General features: G+C 54.0%; 2 protein-coding genes across 2 annotated transcripts; both read left to right on the plus strand.

Annotated features, from left to right (window-relative positions):
- Positions 1 to 11,112: 11,112 nt before the first annotated feature.
- On the plus strand, positions 11,113 to 11,424 carry LOC134510900 (feather keratin-like; the record flags this gene model as incomplete). Its single annotated transcript, XM_063324109.1, has 1 exon — positions 11,113 to 11,424. A coding segment is annotated over one exon (312 nt), but the record flags the coding sequence as incomplete, so codon positions are not given.
- A 4,963-nt stretch (positions 11,425 to 16,387) lies between these two features.
- LOC134510895 (feather keratin-like) lies at positions 16,388 to 16,693 on the plus strand (the record flags this gene model as incomplete). The annotated part of the gene is made up of 1 exon (XM_063324105.1): positions 16,388 to 16,693. A coding segment is annotated over one exon (306 nt), but the record flags the coding sequence as incomplete, so codon positions are not given.
- Positions 16,694 to 18,834: the final 2,141 nt, after the last annotated feature.

The raw sequence follows: 18,834 nt of genomic DNA on the forward strand, positions 1-18,834 counted from the left end.
GGGCCCTCACCACCACCCCTGACAACAACCACCCACACCATGGAGGCCACGGCATGGATTGAGGAGGCAACTCAAGCATGTTCTGGCACATGGCTTCACCATCCACAGCTCCTCCTCTCAAGGCACCAAGCAAGGAAGCAGGGAAGGGGACAGCCCAGACTGTCTGCAACCATGGCCCATGTACCTCCTCCTCTTCTCCCACTTCCTTCTTTCCATCGCCCCTTCTGCTACGTTCACGACTCTCCGCTGCAAGCACTTGCTGAAGAAGCAAATACCACGTGGGACCTCCAGGGTGCCGCTCCTACTGCAGGCCAGGAAGACCTTGATGCTCTGGCAAGACCTACCTCACACAGGGGACCTTGGATGATGGTCACCCTACCTGCAACTCAGACGGTCTCTCTCGCACTTAGCGCTTCTACCTTTGAACTTCTCTCTTCCCTCAATAAAGTTCTTCCGCATCCCAGTCTAAGACGCCTCCACTTCCTTTCTTCTCACAAAGTTCTTCCAACCTCACCCAACACAAAGGCAGGGCTACAGTGCCCATCGGGGTGGGTGCAAGAGGGCCACCGGACCGGTCTTAGGAACTATGGCCCCAGCAACAGCAACAGCACAACAGAGGGGGCTTCCAGAACCTCACACAAGCCCTTCACTTAACAAAAGAAAGCCTTGGGCAACCTCACGCACTTCTACTCATGCCTCCAATGAAAGCTCCTCATGGCAGCACGCACTTCACCAGCTCTCTTCCCCAGCATGACCCTCTGGCCAACACAGCAGGCAGAGTCACAGAAAACAGAATCCTTGACTGCACAAGGAACCTCTGGAGATAACCTCATTACACCCAACCTTCTCAGCGTGGCCAGATTGAGCACGCTGTTCAGCACCAGATCCAGTCAGCTTTTCAGTTTCTACATGATGCAGACTCCAACACCTCTCTGCGCAACCGCTTCCACTCTTGGACCACCCTCCCACGGAAAAAGCCTTGCCTTCTCTTCCAAGGAAATGGCACGTCTTTTCAGCTTTCTCCATTCACCCTTGCCCTGTCTGACTCCCCTCTCCTCATTCCCTCCTGACATGGCTGCAGCTGGGATAGAGTTGACTTGTTCAGCAGCTGGTAGAGTGCTAGGTTTTGCATTTGCGATGAGAATGGCGTTGAGAGCCCACGAATGGTTTTTGGTTGTTGCTAAGCACTCAAGGCCTTTTCTACTCTTCATACCACCCTGCCACCAAGTAGGCTCGGTGTACAGAATAAGCTGGGAGGGGAGGCGGCTGGTACAGCTGACCCCAGCTGACCAAAGGCATAGTCCATGCCACATGAGAGCACAGTGAGGGAAGAAAGAAGCGGGGAATGTTCAGACTTATGGCATTTGTCTTCCAAGTAACCGTTATGTCTCATGGAGCCCTTCTTTCCTGGAGACGGCTGAACGCCTGCCTGCCTTGGGAAGTAGTGAAGGAACTCCTTCTTTTGCTTTGCTTGCTTGTGCATCTTTTGCTTTACTTATTAAACTGACATCTCAACGCACAAATTTTTTCACTTTTCCTCTTTGGATTCTCTTTCCCAGCCTGTTGTAGTGGGGAGTGTGCAAGTGGCTGCATGGTTCAGATTGCTGGCTGGCGTGAAACCAAGACACCTCCCATCCGGGATTTAGAGACATTGATGACATCTCCCCTACGCGGCCATTTCTCCTGGCTGAAGAAACTCCCAGCTCTCTCAGCTTCTCCTCAAGGGAAGGATGCTCCAGTCCCTTCCGCGTCTTGGTGGCCCTGCACTCGACTTGCTCCACCACATCCATGGCCTTCAAAAACTCACAGAATCACTGAGGTTGGGAAAGACGCTTAAGATCACTGATTCCATCCCTTAACCTAACACCACCAAGTGCCCCACTAAAGCAAGTCCCTTGGGGCCAAGTCTACTGTCTTCTAGATACCTCCAGGGCTGGTGACTCAAACGCTTCCCTGGGAAGCCTATTCCAGTGCTTGACAACCATTTCAGTGAAGACATTTTCCACCAGTGCCCATTACAAGGGGACAATCACTTCCATAGTCCTCCTGGACTCATGACTTTTGATACAGGCCACGATGCTACTGGCCGCCTTGGGCTCCAGGGCACACTGCTGGCTCATACTCAGCTGGCTGTCAAACAACACCCCCAGCTCCTTTTCCAACGGGCAGCTTTCCAGCCGCTCTTCCCCAAGCCTGTAGTGTTGCATGGGGTTCTTGTGACCCAAGTGCAGGACCCGGCACTCAGCTTTTCTGAACCCCACACCACTGGCCTCCTCCCATCGATCCAGCCTGTCCACGTCCCTCTCTAAAGCATCTTACCCTCAAGCAGATCCACACACTCGCCCAACTTGGTGTTGCCTGCAAACATTCTGAGGGTGCACTCGACCCCCTCGTCCAGGTTGTTCGTAAAGATACTAAAGAGAACCGGCCCCAGTACTCAGCCCTGGGGAACACCACCTGTGGTGGCAACAATCTGGATTTAGCTCCATTCACCTCTATGGGCCTGGCCATCCAGCCCGTTTTGTAGCCAGCGAAGTGTACGCCCGTCAGACCCATGAGCAGGCAGTTTCTGCAGGAGAACACTCTAGATCCTTCACCAGCTTCCTTGCTCATCTTCAGATGTGTCGTACCAGAGCCCAGGTTGCAAATTTGCCGGCCACAACTAAGGGGATCCCTACGCAAGAGCCAAGAGGAGCCTTTGGGGAGCACGACCAGCCTCCCAACAGCACAGGGCTGCCACAATAATGCCCTGCTCTCACAAACAGCTCTCCTCTGCCTGCTTCAACTGCCTCCACCAGGGACGGCCCCAGCGGGGCACAAACCCAAACACGCAGCCTCCGTTCTCACACCTACAACCTTAAAAACAAAAGGGGCACCAAGACAGACACAGAGCACACCCAACGGGAAAGGCCATGCCCAAAGATAGGCTTAGTGAGCTGGCAGCAAGGCAGGGACGGAACGAGCTCAATGCAAGGGGCAGCGCCTAATGCCCAGACCTCCAAAGCCCAGACCAGCCTGCCACGGCTGCGAGGAAATGACGCCCCCTCTTCACAACGCACCCACAAACCACACCACACAACTGCCACGGCATGAACTCCCTGATGACACCCCACCTCTCTTATGCTTTGGTCACGTCTTCTGACAACCCTGACGTGTGCCATCAACACAATGTTTAGGGCCTCTACTACTGGCACTTACAAGTTGCCGCCAGGGCCGAGTGGACACATCATCAATAAGACAACATGAAATTGGAGAATTTCAGAAAACAAAGAACACAACCACGTCATTACTCGTGAGGCTGTGTCATGCAAGATTTGCTTGTGGAAAAGACCATCATGCGCCAAGCCTGTCCCGCCCCTCCAGGATTAGCATAAAAGCCGGTCCAGCACCTCTCTCCCTCACACACTTCTCACACCTCATCCTCCACACTCAACAAGGTGAGTCTCAACACCCTGACCCTCCTTCTCCACACCCACCTGGCCCTTCTCCTCCAGCTCCCCACAGCCCCACACCAGCCCTCCACACTCCCTCGTCCTCTTCCAACACCAACCCTCACATCCCCACGACCCTCACCTTTCTCAACACCCTCTCTTCCAGGCACCCTCCACACCACACACATGGCCTGCAACGACCTCTGCGGACCCTGCGGACCCACCCCGCTGGCTAACAGCTGCAACGAGCCCTGCGTCAGGCAGTGCGAGGCCTCCCGCGTCGTCATCCAGCCTTCCACCGTGCAGGTCACCCTGCCAGGACCCATCCTCAGCTCCTTCCCCCAGAGCACCTTTGTCGGATCCTCCGCATCCGCTGCCGTGGGCAATGAACTCAGCGCCCAGGGATCGCCCGTCTCCTCCGGCAGCTTCGGCTTCGGCCTCGGCTCTGGCTACGGCCTCGCCTACGGCTTGGGAGGCCTGGGCTGCTTCAGCGGCAGAAGAGGCTGCTACCCCTGGTAAGGGCCCTCACCACCACCCCTGACAAAACCCTCACAGCCTGGAAGCCACGGTATTGATGGAGGACACATCCTTGGCTCTTTCCTAGCACATAGACCTGCTGTCCACGCATCTTTATCTCAAGGCTCCAAGGAAGAGGGATGGGGACAGTCCTTCTCTTCTCCCACTTCCTTCTTTGCAGTTCAACTTCTGCTATATCCACTACTCGCCGCTGCAACCACATTCTGACAAGCCAGAGCCCAACAACGAGCTCCACTGTGCAACTCCCACTGCGGGGCAGGAAGACCTTGCTGCTCTGGCAAGATCTCTCTCACACAAGGGAGCTTGGATGATGGTCACCCTACCTGCAACTCTCACTAGCTCCCTTGCACTTGGCATTCCTGCCTTTGCATTCTTTTCCATCAATAAAGTTCTCTTCCATTCCACCTGAGATGCCTCCGTTTTCTTTTTTGTCACAAGGCTCTTCCAGCCTCACTCAACACAAAGCCACAGCTACAGAGACCACCGGGGTGGGAGGAAAAGGGCCACAGGGCCGGTCTTAGGAACTATGGCCCCAGCAACAACCACAGCACAGAGCAGCACAGGGGGGCTTCCAGAACCTGACACAAGCCCTTCACTTACCCAAAGGCTTGGACATATTAACACACTTCCAACCAAGGCTCTGACACAAGCTCCCCATGCCAGCACGCACTTCACCAACTCTCTTCCGCAGCATGACCCTCTCACCAGCACAGCAGGCAGAATCACAGCAAACACAATCATTCACTGCACAAGGAACCTCTGGAGACCATCTACTTCAACAAAACCCGCTCAAAGAGAGTCAACTCAAGCAGGCACTCCACAGCCTTGTCCAGTCAGGTTTTCAGTATCTCCAAGGATGAAGTCTCCAACACCTCTCTCTACAACCCCTTTTCACCTATTAGACCACCGTCATGGTCATACTGAAAAAGGCTGGCCTTCTCTTCCATGGAAGTGGCACGTCTTTTCAGCTTTTCTCATTCCCCATGCCTCGGCCATGGGCACCCATGACAAGAGTCTGACTCCCCTCTCCTCGTTCCCTCCTGACATCGCTTCACCTGCGATAGAGTTGACTTTCTCACTGGCAGCTGGTAGACTGCTAGGTTTTGCATGTGGGATGAGAATGGCGTTGAGAGCCCACTACTCTTTCTGGTTGTTGCTAAGCGCTCAAGGCCTTTTCTGCTCCTCACACTGCCCTGCCAGCGAGTAGGCTGGGAGTGCACAAAAAGCTGGGAAGTGACACGGCCAGGACAGCTGACCCCAACTGACCAAATGATAGTCCATGTCATGTCAAGGCGTGCTCGGTATGTAATGCATGGCAAAGAGGAAAGAACAGTGTAATGAACGGACATACGGCGTTTGTCTTTCCAAATAACTGATGTGCATGATGGAGCCCTTCTTTCCTGGAGACATGGCTGAACACCTGCATTCCAATGGGAAGTATTCAAAGAATTCCTTGGTTTCTTTGATGCCACTCGTGGCTTTTGCTCTACCTACAGAACTATTTCTACCTCAGCACACCCGTTTTTTCACTTTTCCTCTTCTGATTCTCTTCCCCATCCTGCCGAGGGGGAAGCGAGCGAGCGGCTGCATGGTTCTCAATGCTCGCTGGGTTTGCACCACTGAAACTCCCATCTGGGATTTAGAGACATTGATGACAGCTCATCAATGAACGTGGCCTTGCCTCCTGGCTGAGAAACCTTTCAGCTCTCTCTGCTTCTCCCCAATGAAGGATGCGTCAGTCCCTTCAGCATCTGGGTGGCCCTGCACTCCCCTTGCTCCACTAAGTCCATGCCCTTCCAGAAATCACAGAATCATTGAGGTTGTGTTTTGGGGGAATGCCAGCTGGCAACAAAGAACCATGCGGCCACTCCTTCACTGCCCCCACAGCTGCGGGATGTGGGGGAGAAGCGGAAGAAAGAGGGAAAACTCACGGCTTGAGATAAAGGCAGTTTAACAGAACAGCAGAGGATAGAGGAAATCAAGAACAACAGAACTTGCAGAGGAATGTACAAAAACGATTCATTTATCACCACTCACCAGCCTGACCTGGGAAGTCCCAAGCCCACTCCCAAGCAGCGATCTCCGACTCCCTCCCCCAGGAAGCTCCCCCAGCTATACACTGGGCACGGCATCTCATGGCATCGAGTACCTGTGTCCTGTCCTTCACTACTTCCCATGGGCAGGCAGGAGTTCAGCTGCCTGCAGGAAAGCAGGGCTCCATGATGCGCGATGTTTCTTGGCAAGACCAATGTCACAACTCCAAGAGTGCCTCCCGCCTTCTTTGTTCTTCCCCCAGCATTATGTATTGAGCATAATGTCGTACGGCACGGACTATCCCTTTGGTGAGTTCTGGTCAGCTGTGCTGGCTGTGTCTCCTCCCAGCTTTTTGTGCCCTCCCAGCCTACTTGCTGGCAGGGTGGTGTGAGGAGCAGAAAAGGCCTTGAGTGCTTAGCAGGAACTGAAAACAGTAGTGGGCTGTCAATAGCATTCTCATCCCAAATGCAAAACAGAGCACCCTACCAGCTGCCAGGAAGGGAGTCACTTCTATCCCAGCTGAAACCTTACTGAGGAGGGAATGAGGAGAGGGGAGTCAGACTCTTCTCTCAGGTGCCCACAACCAGGTCAAGTGATGATGGAGAAAGATGAAAAGAGGCGCCTTTTCCTTGGAAGAGAAGGCATGCTGTTTTCAGCGTGAGTGTGGTCAAAGATTGGAACCGGTTGCGCAGAGAGGCGTTGGAACCTCCGTCCTTGGAAATACTGAAGACCTGAGTGGACATGGTTGCGGAGAGCCTGCTTGAGCTGACACTGTTTGAGCAGGTTCGGTTGAAGTAGAGGATGTCCAGAGGTTCCTTGGGCAGTCAATGATTCTCGTTGCTGTGATTCTGCCTGCTGTGCTGGCCACAGAGTCATGCTGGGGAAGAGAGTTGGCAAAGTGTGTGCTGCCATGGGGAGCTTGTGTCAGAGGCTGCAGTAGAAGTGCATTAGCATGTGCAAGCCTTTGTTTCGGTAAGTGAAGGACTTGTGTCACGTTCTGGAAACCGCCCTGTGCTGCTCTGTGCTGCTGTTGTAGCTGGGGACATAGTTCCTAAGAGAGGTCCTCTTCCCTTTTGACACCCACTGTGATGGTGCGTGGAGCCCTGTCTCTGTGCCGGCTGCAGTTGGGAGCGACTGGAGACAAGTGTCCTGGTTTGAGGTAAAACAGAACCAATTTTCTGGTTTGTATTTTTACGTTTTAGCTGGGCCTCTTCTAACTGACTAAACGGGGAAACTAACAGCATATTGTTTAGAAAGTGTTCACTCTCACTGAGTGACAAGACCTGATTATACCAAGGAATGGTACGCAGAGACGCTCTCGCTTAGACTTATTCCTATAACAAGCGAGGTCAGCTAACTTCGTTATTTGCCTCGTTAGAGGGTCAGAAGTGGAAAAGCATAGAAGAGTGACACCTGTAAGGAGGAGCGGACAGGACAGGTCCTCTTATCTCTTCCTCTCCTCTCTTTGGGAAGGGGGGACATCTGTCATTGTGATTGGCCAATCCGGCCAAAACCACGGAAGAAGAAAGCGAAGGCGTCTCAGTTTTGGATGCAGGAGAACTTTATTGAGGCAAAGCAGTGCACAGGCAGGAATGCCAAGTGGAAGGGAGCCAGTCTGAGCTGCAGGTAGGCTGACCTTCATTCGAGGTCGCTTGTGAGAGAAGATCTTGCCAGAGCATCAAGGTCTTCCTGGCTGGGAGGGGAAGTGGCACCCTGGAGGTCTTTGAGTTGTCAGCAAGTGTTTGCAGTTGAGTGTAGTGGACATAGCCGAAGGGGCGATGCAAAGAAGGAAGTGGGAGAAGAGGAGGAGGTACATGGGCCATGGTTGCAGACAGCTTGGGCTTGCCCCTTCCCTCCTCCCTTGCTTGGTGTCTTGAGAGGAGGAGCCATGGACGATACAATCCTGTGCCAGCAACTACCTAGAAGTGCGTCTTCAATGCAAGCTCTGGCTTCCATGGTGTGGGTGGTTGGTGCCAGGGTTAGTGGCGAGGGCCCTTAGCAGGGGTAGCAGCCTCTTCTGCCACCGTAGCAGCCAAGGCCTCCCAAGCCATAGCCGAGGCCGAAGCCGAAACCGCCAGAGGAGATGGGCACTCCCTGGGCGCTGAGTTCATTGCCCACGGCAGCGGATGCAGAGGATCCGACAAAGGTGCTCTGGGGGAAGGAGCTGAGGATGGGTCCTGGCAGGGTGACCTGCACGGCGGGAGGCTGGATGACGACGCGGGAGGCCTCGCACTGCCTGACGCAGGGCTCGTTGCAGCTGTTAGCCAGCGGGGTGGGTCTGCAGGGTCCGCAGAGGTCGTTGCAGGCCATGTCTGTGGTGTGGAGTTTCCCTGGAAGAGAGGGTGTTGAGAAAGGTGAGGATCATGGGCGTGTGAGGGTCGGTGTTGGAGGAGGGCGAGGGAGTGTGGAGGGCTGTTGTGGGGCTGTGGGGAGCGTGGCAGTGTGGAGGCGTGAGGGCTGCTGAGGCTGTCAGCACAGCATGGTGGAGGAGAGGGGCCAGGTGGGTGAGGAGAAGGAGGGTCAGGGGGTTGAGGCTCACCTTATTGAGGGTGGAGGATAAAGCGTGAGGAGAAGTGTGTGAGGGAGAGAGGCACTGGGCCGGCTTTTATGCTGCTCCTGGAGGGGCGGGACAGGCTTGGCGCATGACTTTTTTTTCACCAAGCAGCTCTTGCATGGTACACGCACTCAAGTAATGACATGGGGTGTGTCTTCCTTCCCACAACAGTCCCTTTTCATGTCATCCTCTTGAGGTCGTCTCCATTTGGCCCTGGCAGCAGCTTCTAAGTGAGGGAGGGTTTGGATGGATGCTGTGTCACGGAATTCAGCAGACGCCACCAAAGCATAGAGAGGTCGGGTGTCTTCAGTGAGGTCATCCCATGGCAGTCCTGTGGTGTGGTTGGTGGTTGCGTTGTGAAGAGGGGGCCTCATTTTCTTGCAGCCCTGCCAGGGTGGTTGAAACTTTGATGGTGTTGCAGGCGTGAGGTGCTGCCCCTTCCATGGCATTCGCTCCCTCCCTGCGCTGCTGCCAGCTCGCTCAGCCTGTCTTTAGGCCTGGCCTTTCTCCCTGCATGTGTTCTGTGGGTGTCTTAGTGCTTCTCTTGTTTGAGGGCTTGGTACAAAGGCGTTTTACAAAGCATGAGGGAAAGGCCGTGGATGTTGCTAACCTGGGCTTTAGAAAAGTGTTTCATGCCATTTCCCACAGCATTCTGCTGGAGAAACTGCCGGCTTATGGCTCGGATGGGGGTCCAGAAAAGCAAGGCTTCATGAGGCGTCCTGTTTTCTTGGGAATAGAAACCTCATAACACCAAACGGCCACCTGTTCTTTCTTCTTCCCCAGCATTTTAACATGAGCATGATGTCATATGGCATGGACTATCCTTTTGGTCAGCTAGGGTCAGCTGTATCGGCCATGTCACCTCCAAAGTTCCTGCGCACTGCCAGCCTACTTGCTGGTTGGGCGGTATGAGGAGCAGAAAAAGCCTTGAGTACTTACAACAACCAAAACCTCTAATGGGCTGTTGACAGCATTCTCACCCCAAATGCAAGGGAGTCGGACTCTTCCCATGGGCACCCACGGCCAGGGAATGTGTTAATGGAGAAAGATGAAAAGTTGTGCCATTTCCTTGGAAGAGGAGGCAAGCCTTTTTCAGCATGAGGCTGGTCAAGCAGTGGGAAAAAGATTGCACTGGGAGGTGTTGGAGTCTCCATCCTTGGAGATAGTGAAAACCTGACTGGATGTGGTCCTGTAGAGCCTGCTGGAGGCGACCCCTTTGAGAAGTTTGGGTTGAAGTAGATGATGTCCAGAGGTTCCTTATGCAGTCGATGATTCTGTTTGCTGTGATTCTGCCTGCTGTGCTGGCCAAGGGGTGGTGCTGGGGGAGAGAGTTAGTGAAGTGTGTGCTGCCATGGGGAGCCTTTGTCAGAATGGTGGTCCAAAGTGCCTTAGTATTGCAAAGGCTTTGTTTGGTCAAGTGGAGGGCTTGTGTCAGGTTCTGGAAGCCCCCCTGTGCTGCCCTGTGCTGCTGTTCTTGGGGACATACTTCCTAAGAGGGGTCCTGTAGCCCTTTTCGCACTCACCCCAGTTGCCTCCCGAGCCCTGGCTTTGTGTTGCATGAGGTTGGAAGAGCCTTGGGAAAAGAAAGGAAGTGGAGGCATCTCATGCTGGGATGCAGAACTTTAAGGAGTTTATTGCCAAAAGACCTGCTCCAGCACTGGTTTCTCTCCATGGGATCAAAGCCTCCTTTGGGAATCCACCTGCTTCGGCGGGGGTTCCTCCACAGGCTGCAGGTAGATATCTGCTCCACCATTGACCGCCATGGGCTGCATATCTACAACATGCTTGACCATAGTTTTCAAAACGAGATGCAGGGAAATCTCTGCTCCAGTGCCTGGAGCACCTCCTCCCACTCCATCTTCACTGACCTTGGTGCAGCGCCGAACACCTTGCACCCCTCCAAAGCCCAGGCCAGCCTGCCAAGCCAGCCCCCTCTTCACAACGCAACCACAAACCACACCACACGAGTGACACAAAATGACCTCACTTACGACACACCACCTCTGGTATGCCTTGGCCTTGTCTCCTGAATACCCTGAAACGCTGCATGCATGCACATCCCTCAAACTACTTACTCTGACTTAAAAGCTGCCACCAGGGTGAGATGGACATGAGGAGAAGATGAAAAGGGGGTGTTATGGTAAGGAAAACGCAACGCACATCATTCCTTGAGTGGCTGAGGCATGGAAGGACTCATTGCTGAAAAACACCGTCATGCGCCAAGCCTGTCCCGCCCCTCCACGACCAGCATAAAAGCCGGCCCAGCGCCTCTCTCCCTCACACACTTCTCCTCACGCCTTCTCCTCCACCCTCAACAAGGTGAGCCTCAACCCCACGACCCTCCTCCTCCTGACCCCCCTGGCCTCTCTCCTCCACCACGCTCTGCCCACAGCCTCAACAGCCCTCACGCCTCCACAATGCCACGCTCCCCACAGCCCCACAACAGCCCTCCACACTCCCTCGCCCTCCTCCAACACCGACCCTCCACCCCCACCACCCTCACCTTTCTCAACACCCTCTCTTCCAGGGAAACTCCACACCACACACATGGCCTGCAACGACCTCTGCCGCCCCTGCGGACCCACCCCGCTGGCTAACAGTTGCAACGAGCCCTGTGTCAGGCAGTGCGAGGCCTCCCGCGTCGTCATCCAGCCTTCCACCGTGCAGGTCACCCTGCCAGGACCCATCCTCAGCTCCTTCCCCCAGAGCACCTTTGTCGGATCCTCCGCATCCGCTGCCGTGGGCAATGAACTCAGCACCCAGGGAGTGCCCGTCTCCTCCGGCGGCTTCGGATTCGGCCTCGGCTACGGCTATGGCTTGGGAGGCCTTGGCTGCTACGGTGGCAGAAGAGGCTGCTACCCCTGCTAAGGGCCATCGCCACCACCCCTCGTAGCTGATCTCTCTCGTGCAGGGGACTTTGGTTGATGGTTGCCCTAATAATACCTCAGACCTTCTCCCTTCCCCTTAGCACCTCTGCCTTTGCAATCTTTTCCCTCAATAAAGTTCTCTTGCATCTCAGCCTCAAACGCCTCCACTTCCTTTCTTCTCACAAGGCTCTTCCAACCTCACCCATCACAAGGTCAGGGCTACAGAGACCATTGGAGTGGGTGGAAAAGGGCTAGAAGACCTCTCGTAGGAACTATGGCCCCAGCAAAAACAACAGCACAGGGCAGCACGGGGGAGCTTCCCGAACATGACACAAGCCCTTCACTTGACCAAGCAAAGGCCTGCACATACAAAGGCACTTCAAACCAACCTTCTGACACAAGCTCCCCATGGCAGCACACACTTCACCAACTCTCTTCCCCAATACAACCCTCTGGCCACCACAACAGGTACAATCACAACAAACTGAATCTTTGCATGAGGATCTGCACACCATCTACTTCCACCCAGTCTGCCCACACGGGCTCAGCTGGAGCACCTTGTTCAGCACCATGTCCAGTCAGGGTTCCTGTATCTCCAAGGATGGAGTCTCCAACACTCCTCTGAAGAAATGGTTCCCCTTCTTAACAACCCTCACACTGAAAAAGCCTTGCCTTCTCTTCCAAAGAAATGGCATGTCTTTTCATCTTTCTCCATTCACACTTGCCCTGGCCATGGGCACCCTGAGAAGAGTCTCACTCATAGAATCATAGAATCATAGGGTTGGAAGGGACCTCTGGAGATCATCTAGTCCAACCCCCCTGGCCAGAGCAGGGTCACCTAGAGCAGGTTACACAGGAACACGTCCAGGTGGGTTTTGAATGTCTCCAGAGTTGGAGACTCCACCACCTCTCTGGGCAGCCTGTTCCAGTGTTCTGCCACCCTCAGGGTAAAGAAGTTCCTCCTCATGTTTAGGTGGAACTTCCTATGTTCCAGTTTGTGCCCATTGCCTCTTGTCCTGTCCCCGGGCACCACTGAAAAGAGCCTCGCCTGTCCTCATTCCCTCCTCTCATCGGTTCACCTGGGATAGAGTTGACTTTCTCACTAGTAGCCGGTAGAGTGCTCTGTTTTGCATTTGGGATGAGAATGCTATTGACAGCCCACTACTGTTTTCAGTTCTCGCTAAGCACTCAAGGCCTTTTCTGCTCCTCACACCGCCCCACCAGCAAGTATGCTCGGAGTGCACAAAATGCTGGGAGGAGACACGGCCGGGACAGTTGACCAGAACTCACCAAAGGGAGAGTGCATGCCGTAGTGACGTTATGCTCAATTCATAATGCTGGGGGAAGAAGAAAGGAGGAGGGGGCACTTTGGGAGTTATGACATTTGTCTTTTCAAGAAAACATCACGCATGATGGAGCCCTGCTTTCCTGCAGGCAGATGAACTCCTGCCTGCCCATGGGAGGTGGTGAAGCAATTCCTTGGTTTGCTTTGTTTGCATGCACAGCTTTTGCTTTACTTATACCGCTCTTTTTCTCAACGCACACATTTTCTCTCTTTTCCTTTTCTGATTTGCTTCCCTATGCCACCGTGGTGGAAATGAGCAAGTGGCTGTGTGGTCCTACTTGCCAGCTGGAGTTCATCTCCCATACATGCCATTCAGGATTCAGAGACATCGATGACACCTCCCCTTCAGGTCCTTGCCTCCTGGTCGATAAACCTCCCAGCTCGCTCAGCTTCTCCTCGGAGGAAGGGTGCTCCAGTCCCTTCAGCGCCTTTGTGGCTGTGCACTTGACTTGCTCCGCTATGTCCATGGCCTTCATAAACTCATAGAATCACTGGGGTTTGGAAAGACCCTTGAGATCATTGAATCCCACCCTTCATCTAACCCTACCAAGTCTACCACTAAAGTGTCCCCAAGTGCCAAGCCTACTGTCTTCTACAGACCTCCAGTGATGGTGAGTCAACCATAGAATCATAGAATCATAGAATTGTTGAGGTTGGAAGGGACCTTTAAGATCATCGAGTCCAACCTTTAGCCTACCCAGACAAGAGCCACTTCTAAACCATGTCCCTCAGTGCCCCATCTACCCTTTTTTTAAACACCTCCAGGGATGGTGAATCCACCACCTCCCTGGGCAGCCTATTCCAATGTTTAATAACCCTTTCAGTGAAAAAATGTCTCCTAATATCTAATCTAAACCTCCCCTGACGTAACTTGAACCCGTTTCCCCTCGTCCTATCACTTGTCACCAGGGAGAAGAGGTCAGCCCCCATCTCTCTACAACCTCCTTTCAGGTAGTTGTAGAGGGTGATAAGGTCTCCCCTCAGCCTCCTCTTCTCCAGGCTAAACAACCCCAGCTCCCTCAGTCGTTCCTCATAAGGTTTGTCCTCCAGGCCCCTCACCAGCTTTGTAGCCCTTCTCTGGACACGCTCCAACACCTCAATGTCCCTCCTGTAGCGAGGGGCCCAAAAGTGAACACAGTACTCGAGGTGGGGCCTCACCAGTGCCGAGTACAGGGGGATGATCACTTCCCTAGTCCGGCTCACCACACTATTCCTGATACAGGCTAGGATGCTGTTGGCCTTCTTGGCCACCTGGGCACACTGCTGGCTCATATTCAGCCGGCTGTCAACCAACACTCCCAAGTCCTTTTCTGTCGAGCTGCTTTCAAGCCATTCTGCCCCAATCCTGTAGCGCTGCATGGGGTTGTTGTGACCCAAGTGCAGGACCCGGCACTTGGCCTTGTTGAACCTCATACCATTGGTCACAGCCCATCGGTCCAGCCTGTCCAGATCCCTCTGCAGAGCTAAGCTACCCTCAAGCAGATCAACACGCCCGCCCAGTTTAGTGTCATCTGCGAACTTACTGAGGGTGCATTCAATCCCTTCATCCAGATCATTGATAAAGATATTAAAGAGAACCGGCCCCAGCACCGAACCCTGGGGGACACCACTTGTGACTGGACACCAACTGGATTTAACTCCATTTACCACCACTCTCTGGGCACGGCCATCCAGCCAGTTTTTTACCCAGCGCAGAGTACACCTGTCCAGGCCATGAGCAGCCAGTTTCTCCAGGAGAATGCTGTGGGAAACAGTGTCAAAAGCTTTGCAAAAATCCAAGTAGATAACATCCACAGCTTTTCCCTCATCCACTAAGTGGGTCACCTTATCACAGAAGGATATTAGGTTTGATAGGCATCACCTGCCCTTCACAAACCCATGCTGACTGGGCCTGATCACCCTGTTCTCCTGCATGTGCCGTGTAATGGCACTGAGGAGGATCTGTTCCATGACCTTCCCAGGCACCGAGGTCAGACTGACTGGCCTGTAGTTCCCCGGATCCTCCTTCCGGCCCGTCTTGTGGATGGGTGTCACATTTGCTAACCTCCAGTCAGCTGGGACCTCTCCGGTTGTCCAGGACTGCTCATAAATGATACCAAGTGGTATCATTTCCCTGGCCATTTCCCTGGCCAGCCTCTTCCAGTGCTTCACAAGCGCTAGCGTTGCAAGGAATTGTTGTAACCCAAGTGCAGGACCCAGCACTCAGCCTTGTTGAACTTCATAACATTGGCCTTGGCCACTTGATCCAGGCTGTCCACATCCCTCTGTAGAACCATCCACCCTCAGGCACATCAACAAACCCACCCAATATGGGTCACCAGCAAACTTAATGAGGGTGCACTCGATCCCGTCGTCCACATCGTTGATAAAGATATTAAACAGAAGTGGCCCCAATACTCAGCCCTGAGGAACACAACTTCTGACCAGCCACCACACTGAATTTAACTCCATTCACCACAACTCTCTGGGCACGGCCACCCAAACGGTTTTTTAGGCAGTCAAGAGTATGCCCATCAGAGCCATGAGCAGGCACTTTCTGCAGCAGAATAATGTGAGAAACAGTGTCAAAGGCTTTAGTAAAGTCAGGCTTAACAACATCCACAGCCTTGCCCTCATCCATCCACTAAGCAGGTCTCCTTGTCAAAGGACGAGATCAGGTTAGGCCAGCAGGACTCTTCCTAAAGCCACGCTGACTGGGCCTCATCACCTGGGTGTCCTGTATGTGCCATGTGATGGCACTCAACATGATCAGCTCCAAAATATTTCCAAGCACCAAGGTAAAACAGAGAGGCCTTTCTCTCTTATACTTACCAACAAGAGGGGCACCAAGGCACCCACAGAACACACCTCACTGGAAAAGCCAGCCTCAAAGACAGCCGTAGTCAGCTGGGATCAAGGCCGGGATGGAGCAAATGCAGGGGAAGGGGCAGAACCTCATGACTGCCACACCATCAAAGTGCACAACAGACAGGGCTGCGAGGAAACAGGGGACTCTCTTCGCAACACACCCACAAACCACACCAGTGCCACGGCATGACCTCACTGAACAAACCCCACCGCTCCTATGCTTTAGTCCCATCTTCTGTTCAGCCTGACAAGCGACAACAAAACCAAGTCTTTGGCCTCTAATACTGGAACTTGAAAGCTGCCGGCGCGGCCAACTGAACACGTCCTCAAGTGGAGGACACGAAAAGGGAGTGATGTGGGAAGGAAATGACACCCAACCTGATGACTCGCCAGGCTGTGGCATGCAAGAGCTGCTTGCTGCAGAAAACCATCATGCGCAAACTCTTTCCCACCCCTCCAGGACCAGCATAAAAGCCGGCCCAGCAACTCTCCCTCACACACTTCTCCTCACACCTTCTCCTCCAGCCTCAACAAGGTGAGCCTCAACCCCATGACCCTCCTTCTCCTCACCCACCTGACCCCTCTCCTCTACCACGCTCTGCCCACAGCCTCAACAGCCCTCATTCCGCCCCACCACCACACTCCCCACAACCCCACACCATCCTCCACACTCCCTCGCCCTCCTCCAACACTGATCCTTGCACCCCCACCACCCTTCTCTTTCTCAACACCCTCTCTTCCAGGGACCCTCCACACCACACACATGGCCTGCAACGACCTCTGCCGCCCCTGCGGACCCACCCCGCTGGCTAACAGCTGCAACGAGCCCTGCGTCAGGCAGTGCGAGGCCTCCCGCGTCGTCATCCAGCCCCCCACTGTGGTGGTCACCCTGCCAGGACCCATCCTCACCTCCTTCCCCCAGAGCACCTTTGTCGGATCCTCCGCATCCGCTGCCGTGGGCAACGAACTCAGTGCCCAGGGAGTGCCCATCTCCTCCGGTGGCTTCGGCTATGGCTACGGCTATGGCTTGGGAGGCCTTGGCTGCTACGGTGGCAGAATTGGCTGCTACCCCTGCTAAGGACCCTCGCCACCACCGCTGACACCAACCATGGCAAACTTGAACCAACAGCATAAATGGAGAACACACCTCCGGGCCCTTCCTAGCACACAGACCTGCTGGCCACGGATCATGCTCTCAAGGCACCGAGGAAACAGGGAAAGGCCAGTGCCAACTGCCTGGAACCACGGCCCATGCACTTCCTCCTCTTCTCCCACTTCCTTTTTTGCATCGCCCCTTCTCCTATGTCCACTACTCTCCGCTGCAACCACTCATGGACAAGCCAAAGCCCGCCAATGATCTCCACTATGCCATTCCCACTGTGGGCCAAGAAGACCTCGGTGCTTCGGCAAGATCTACTGCACTCAAGGGACTTCGCCTGATGGTTGCCCTACTAACACCTCAGACCATCTCCCTTCCCCTTAGCACCTCTGCCTTTGCAATCTTTTCCCTCAATAAGACGCCTCCACTTCCTTTCTTCTCACAAGGTTCATCCAACCTCACCCAACACAAAGCCAGGGCTACAGAGACCGTTAGGGTGCCTGGAAAAGGGCTACAGGATCTCTCTTAGGAAGTATGTCCCCAGCAAATAAAAACAGCACAGGGCAGAACAGGGGAGCTTCACTTCACACAAGACCTTCACTTGACCAAACAAAGCTTGGACATGTTAATGCACTTCTACCCAAGACTCTCACACAAGCTCCCCATGGCAGCGTGCACTTCACAGAATCACAGAATCACAGAAACTTCGGAGTTGGAAGGGACCTCTAGAGATCATCTAGTCCAACTCCCCTGCTAAAGCAGGGTTGCCTAGTGCCCATTACTCCGGACTGCATCCAGGCGAGTCTTGAAAATCTCCAGAGAAGGGGACTCCACACCCTCCCTGGGCAGCCTGTTCCAGTGCTCTGTCACTCTCACTGTAAAGAAGGTTTTCCCTGTATTTGAATGGAACTTCCTATGTTCTAACTTGTGCCCGTTGCCCCTCGTCCTGTCACTGGGAACCAATGAAAAGAGTCTGGCACCATCCTCCTTCAACCCACCCTTTAGATACTTATATGCCATAATAAGGTCTTCCCTTGCCCTTCTCTTCTCCAGGCTAAAGAGTCCCAGCTCTCTCAGCCTTTCCTCGTAAGGGAGATGCTCCAGTCCCTCAATCATCTTAGTTGCCCTACGCTCGACCCGCTCCAGTACTTCCCTGTCTCTCTTGAACTGGGGAGCCCAAAACTGGATGCAGTATTCCAGTTGTGGCCTCAGCAGTGCAGAGTAGAGGGGGAGAATGACCTCCTTTGACCTACTGGCCACACTCTTCCCTATGCAGCCCAGGATTCCCTTGGCCTTTTTGGCAACAAGGGCACATTGTTGGCTCATGGATAATTTCTTGTCTACGCTTCACCAGCTCTCCTCCCCACAATGACACCGTGGCCAGCACAGCAGGCAGAATCACAGCAAACACAATCATTGACTGCACAAGAACCCTCTGGAGATCATCTGCTTCAACACAGACTTCTAAAACGGGGTCATCTTGAGGAGGCTCTCCACGACCATGTCAAGTCAGCTCTTCAGTATCTCCAAGGATGGAGTCTCCAAAACCTCCCTGCACACCCAACTCCACTATTTGACCACCCTCCCACTGAAAAAGCCTTGCCTTCTCTTCCAAGGAAATGGCACGCCTTTTCAGCTTTCTCCATTCCCCCTTGCCCTGGCTGTGGGCGCCCATGAGGAGACTCTGACTCCCCTCTCCTCATTCCCTCCTGTCGTAGTTTCAGCTGGGCTAGAGTTGACTCTCTCACTAGCAGCTCCCAAAGTGCTATGTTCTGGATTTGGGATGAGAAGGCGGTTGATAGGCTACTAATGTTTCCGTGATGCCTATCCAGCACAAACCCATGCTGACTGGGCCTGATCACCCTGTTCTCCTACATGTGCCGTGTAATGGCACCGAGGAGGATCTGTTCCATGACCTTCCCAGGCACCGAGGTCACACTGACCGGCCTGTAGTTCCCCGGATCCTCCTTCCGGCCCTTCTTGTGGATGGCTGTCACATTGCCGACCTCCAGTCAGCTGGGACCTCCACGGTTCTCCAGGACTGCTCATAAATGATGCAAAGTGGCCTGGCGAGCTCTTCCGCCAGCTCTTTCGTACTGTCCATGGCACCGACAAAGACG

Source organism: Chroicocephalus ridibundus, chromosome 2, assembly GCF_963924245.1.
Source record: "Chroicocephalus ridibundus chromosome 2, bChrRid1.1, whole genome shotgun sequence".
NCBI lineage: Eukaryota > Metazoa > Chordata > Aves > Charadriiformes > Laridae > Chroicocephalus > Chroicocephalus ridibundus.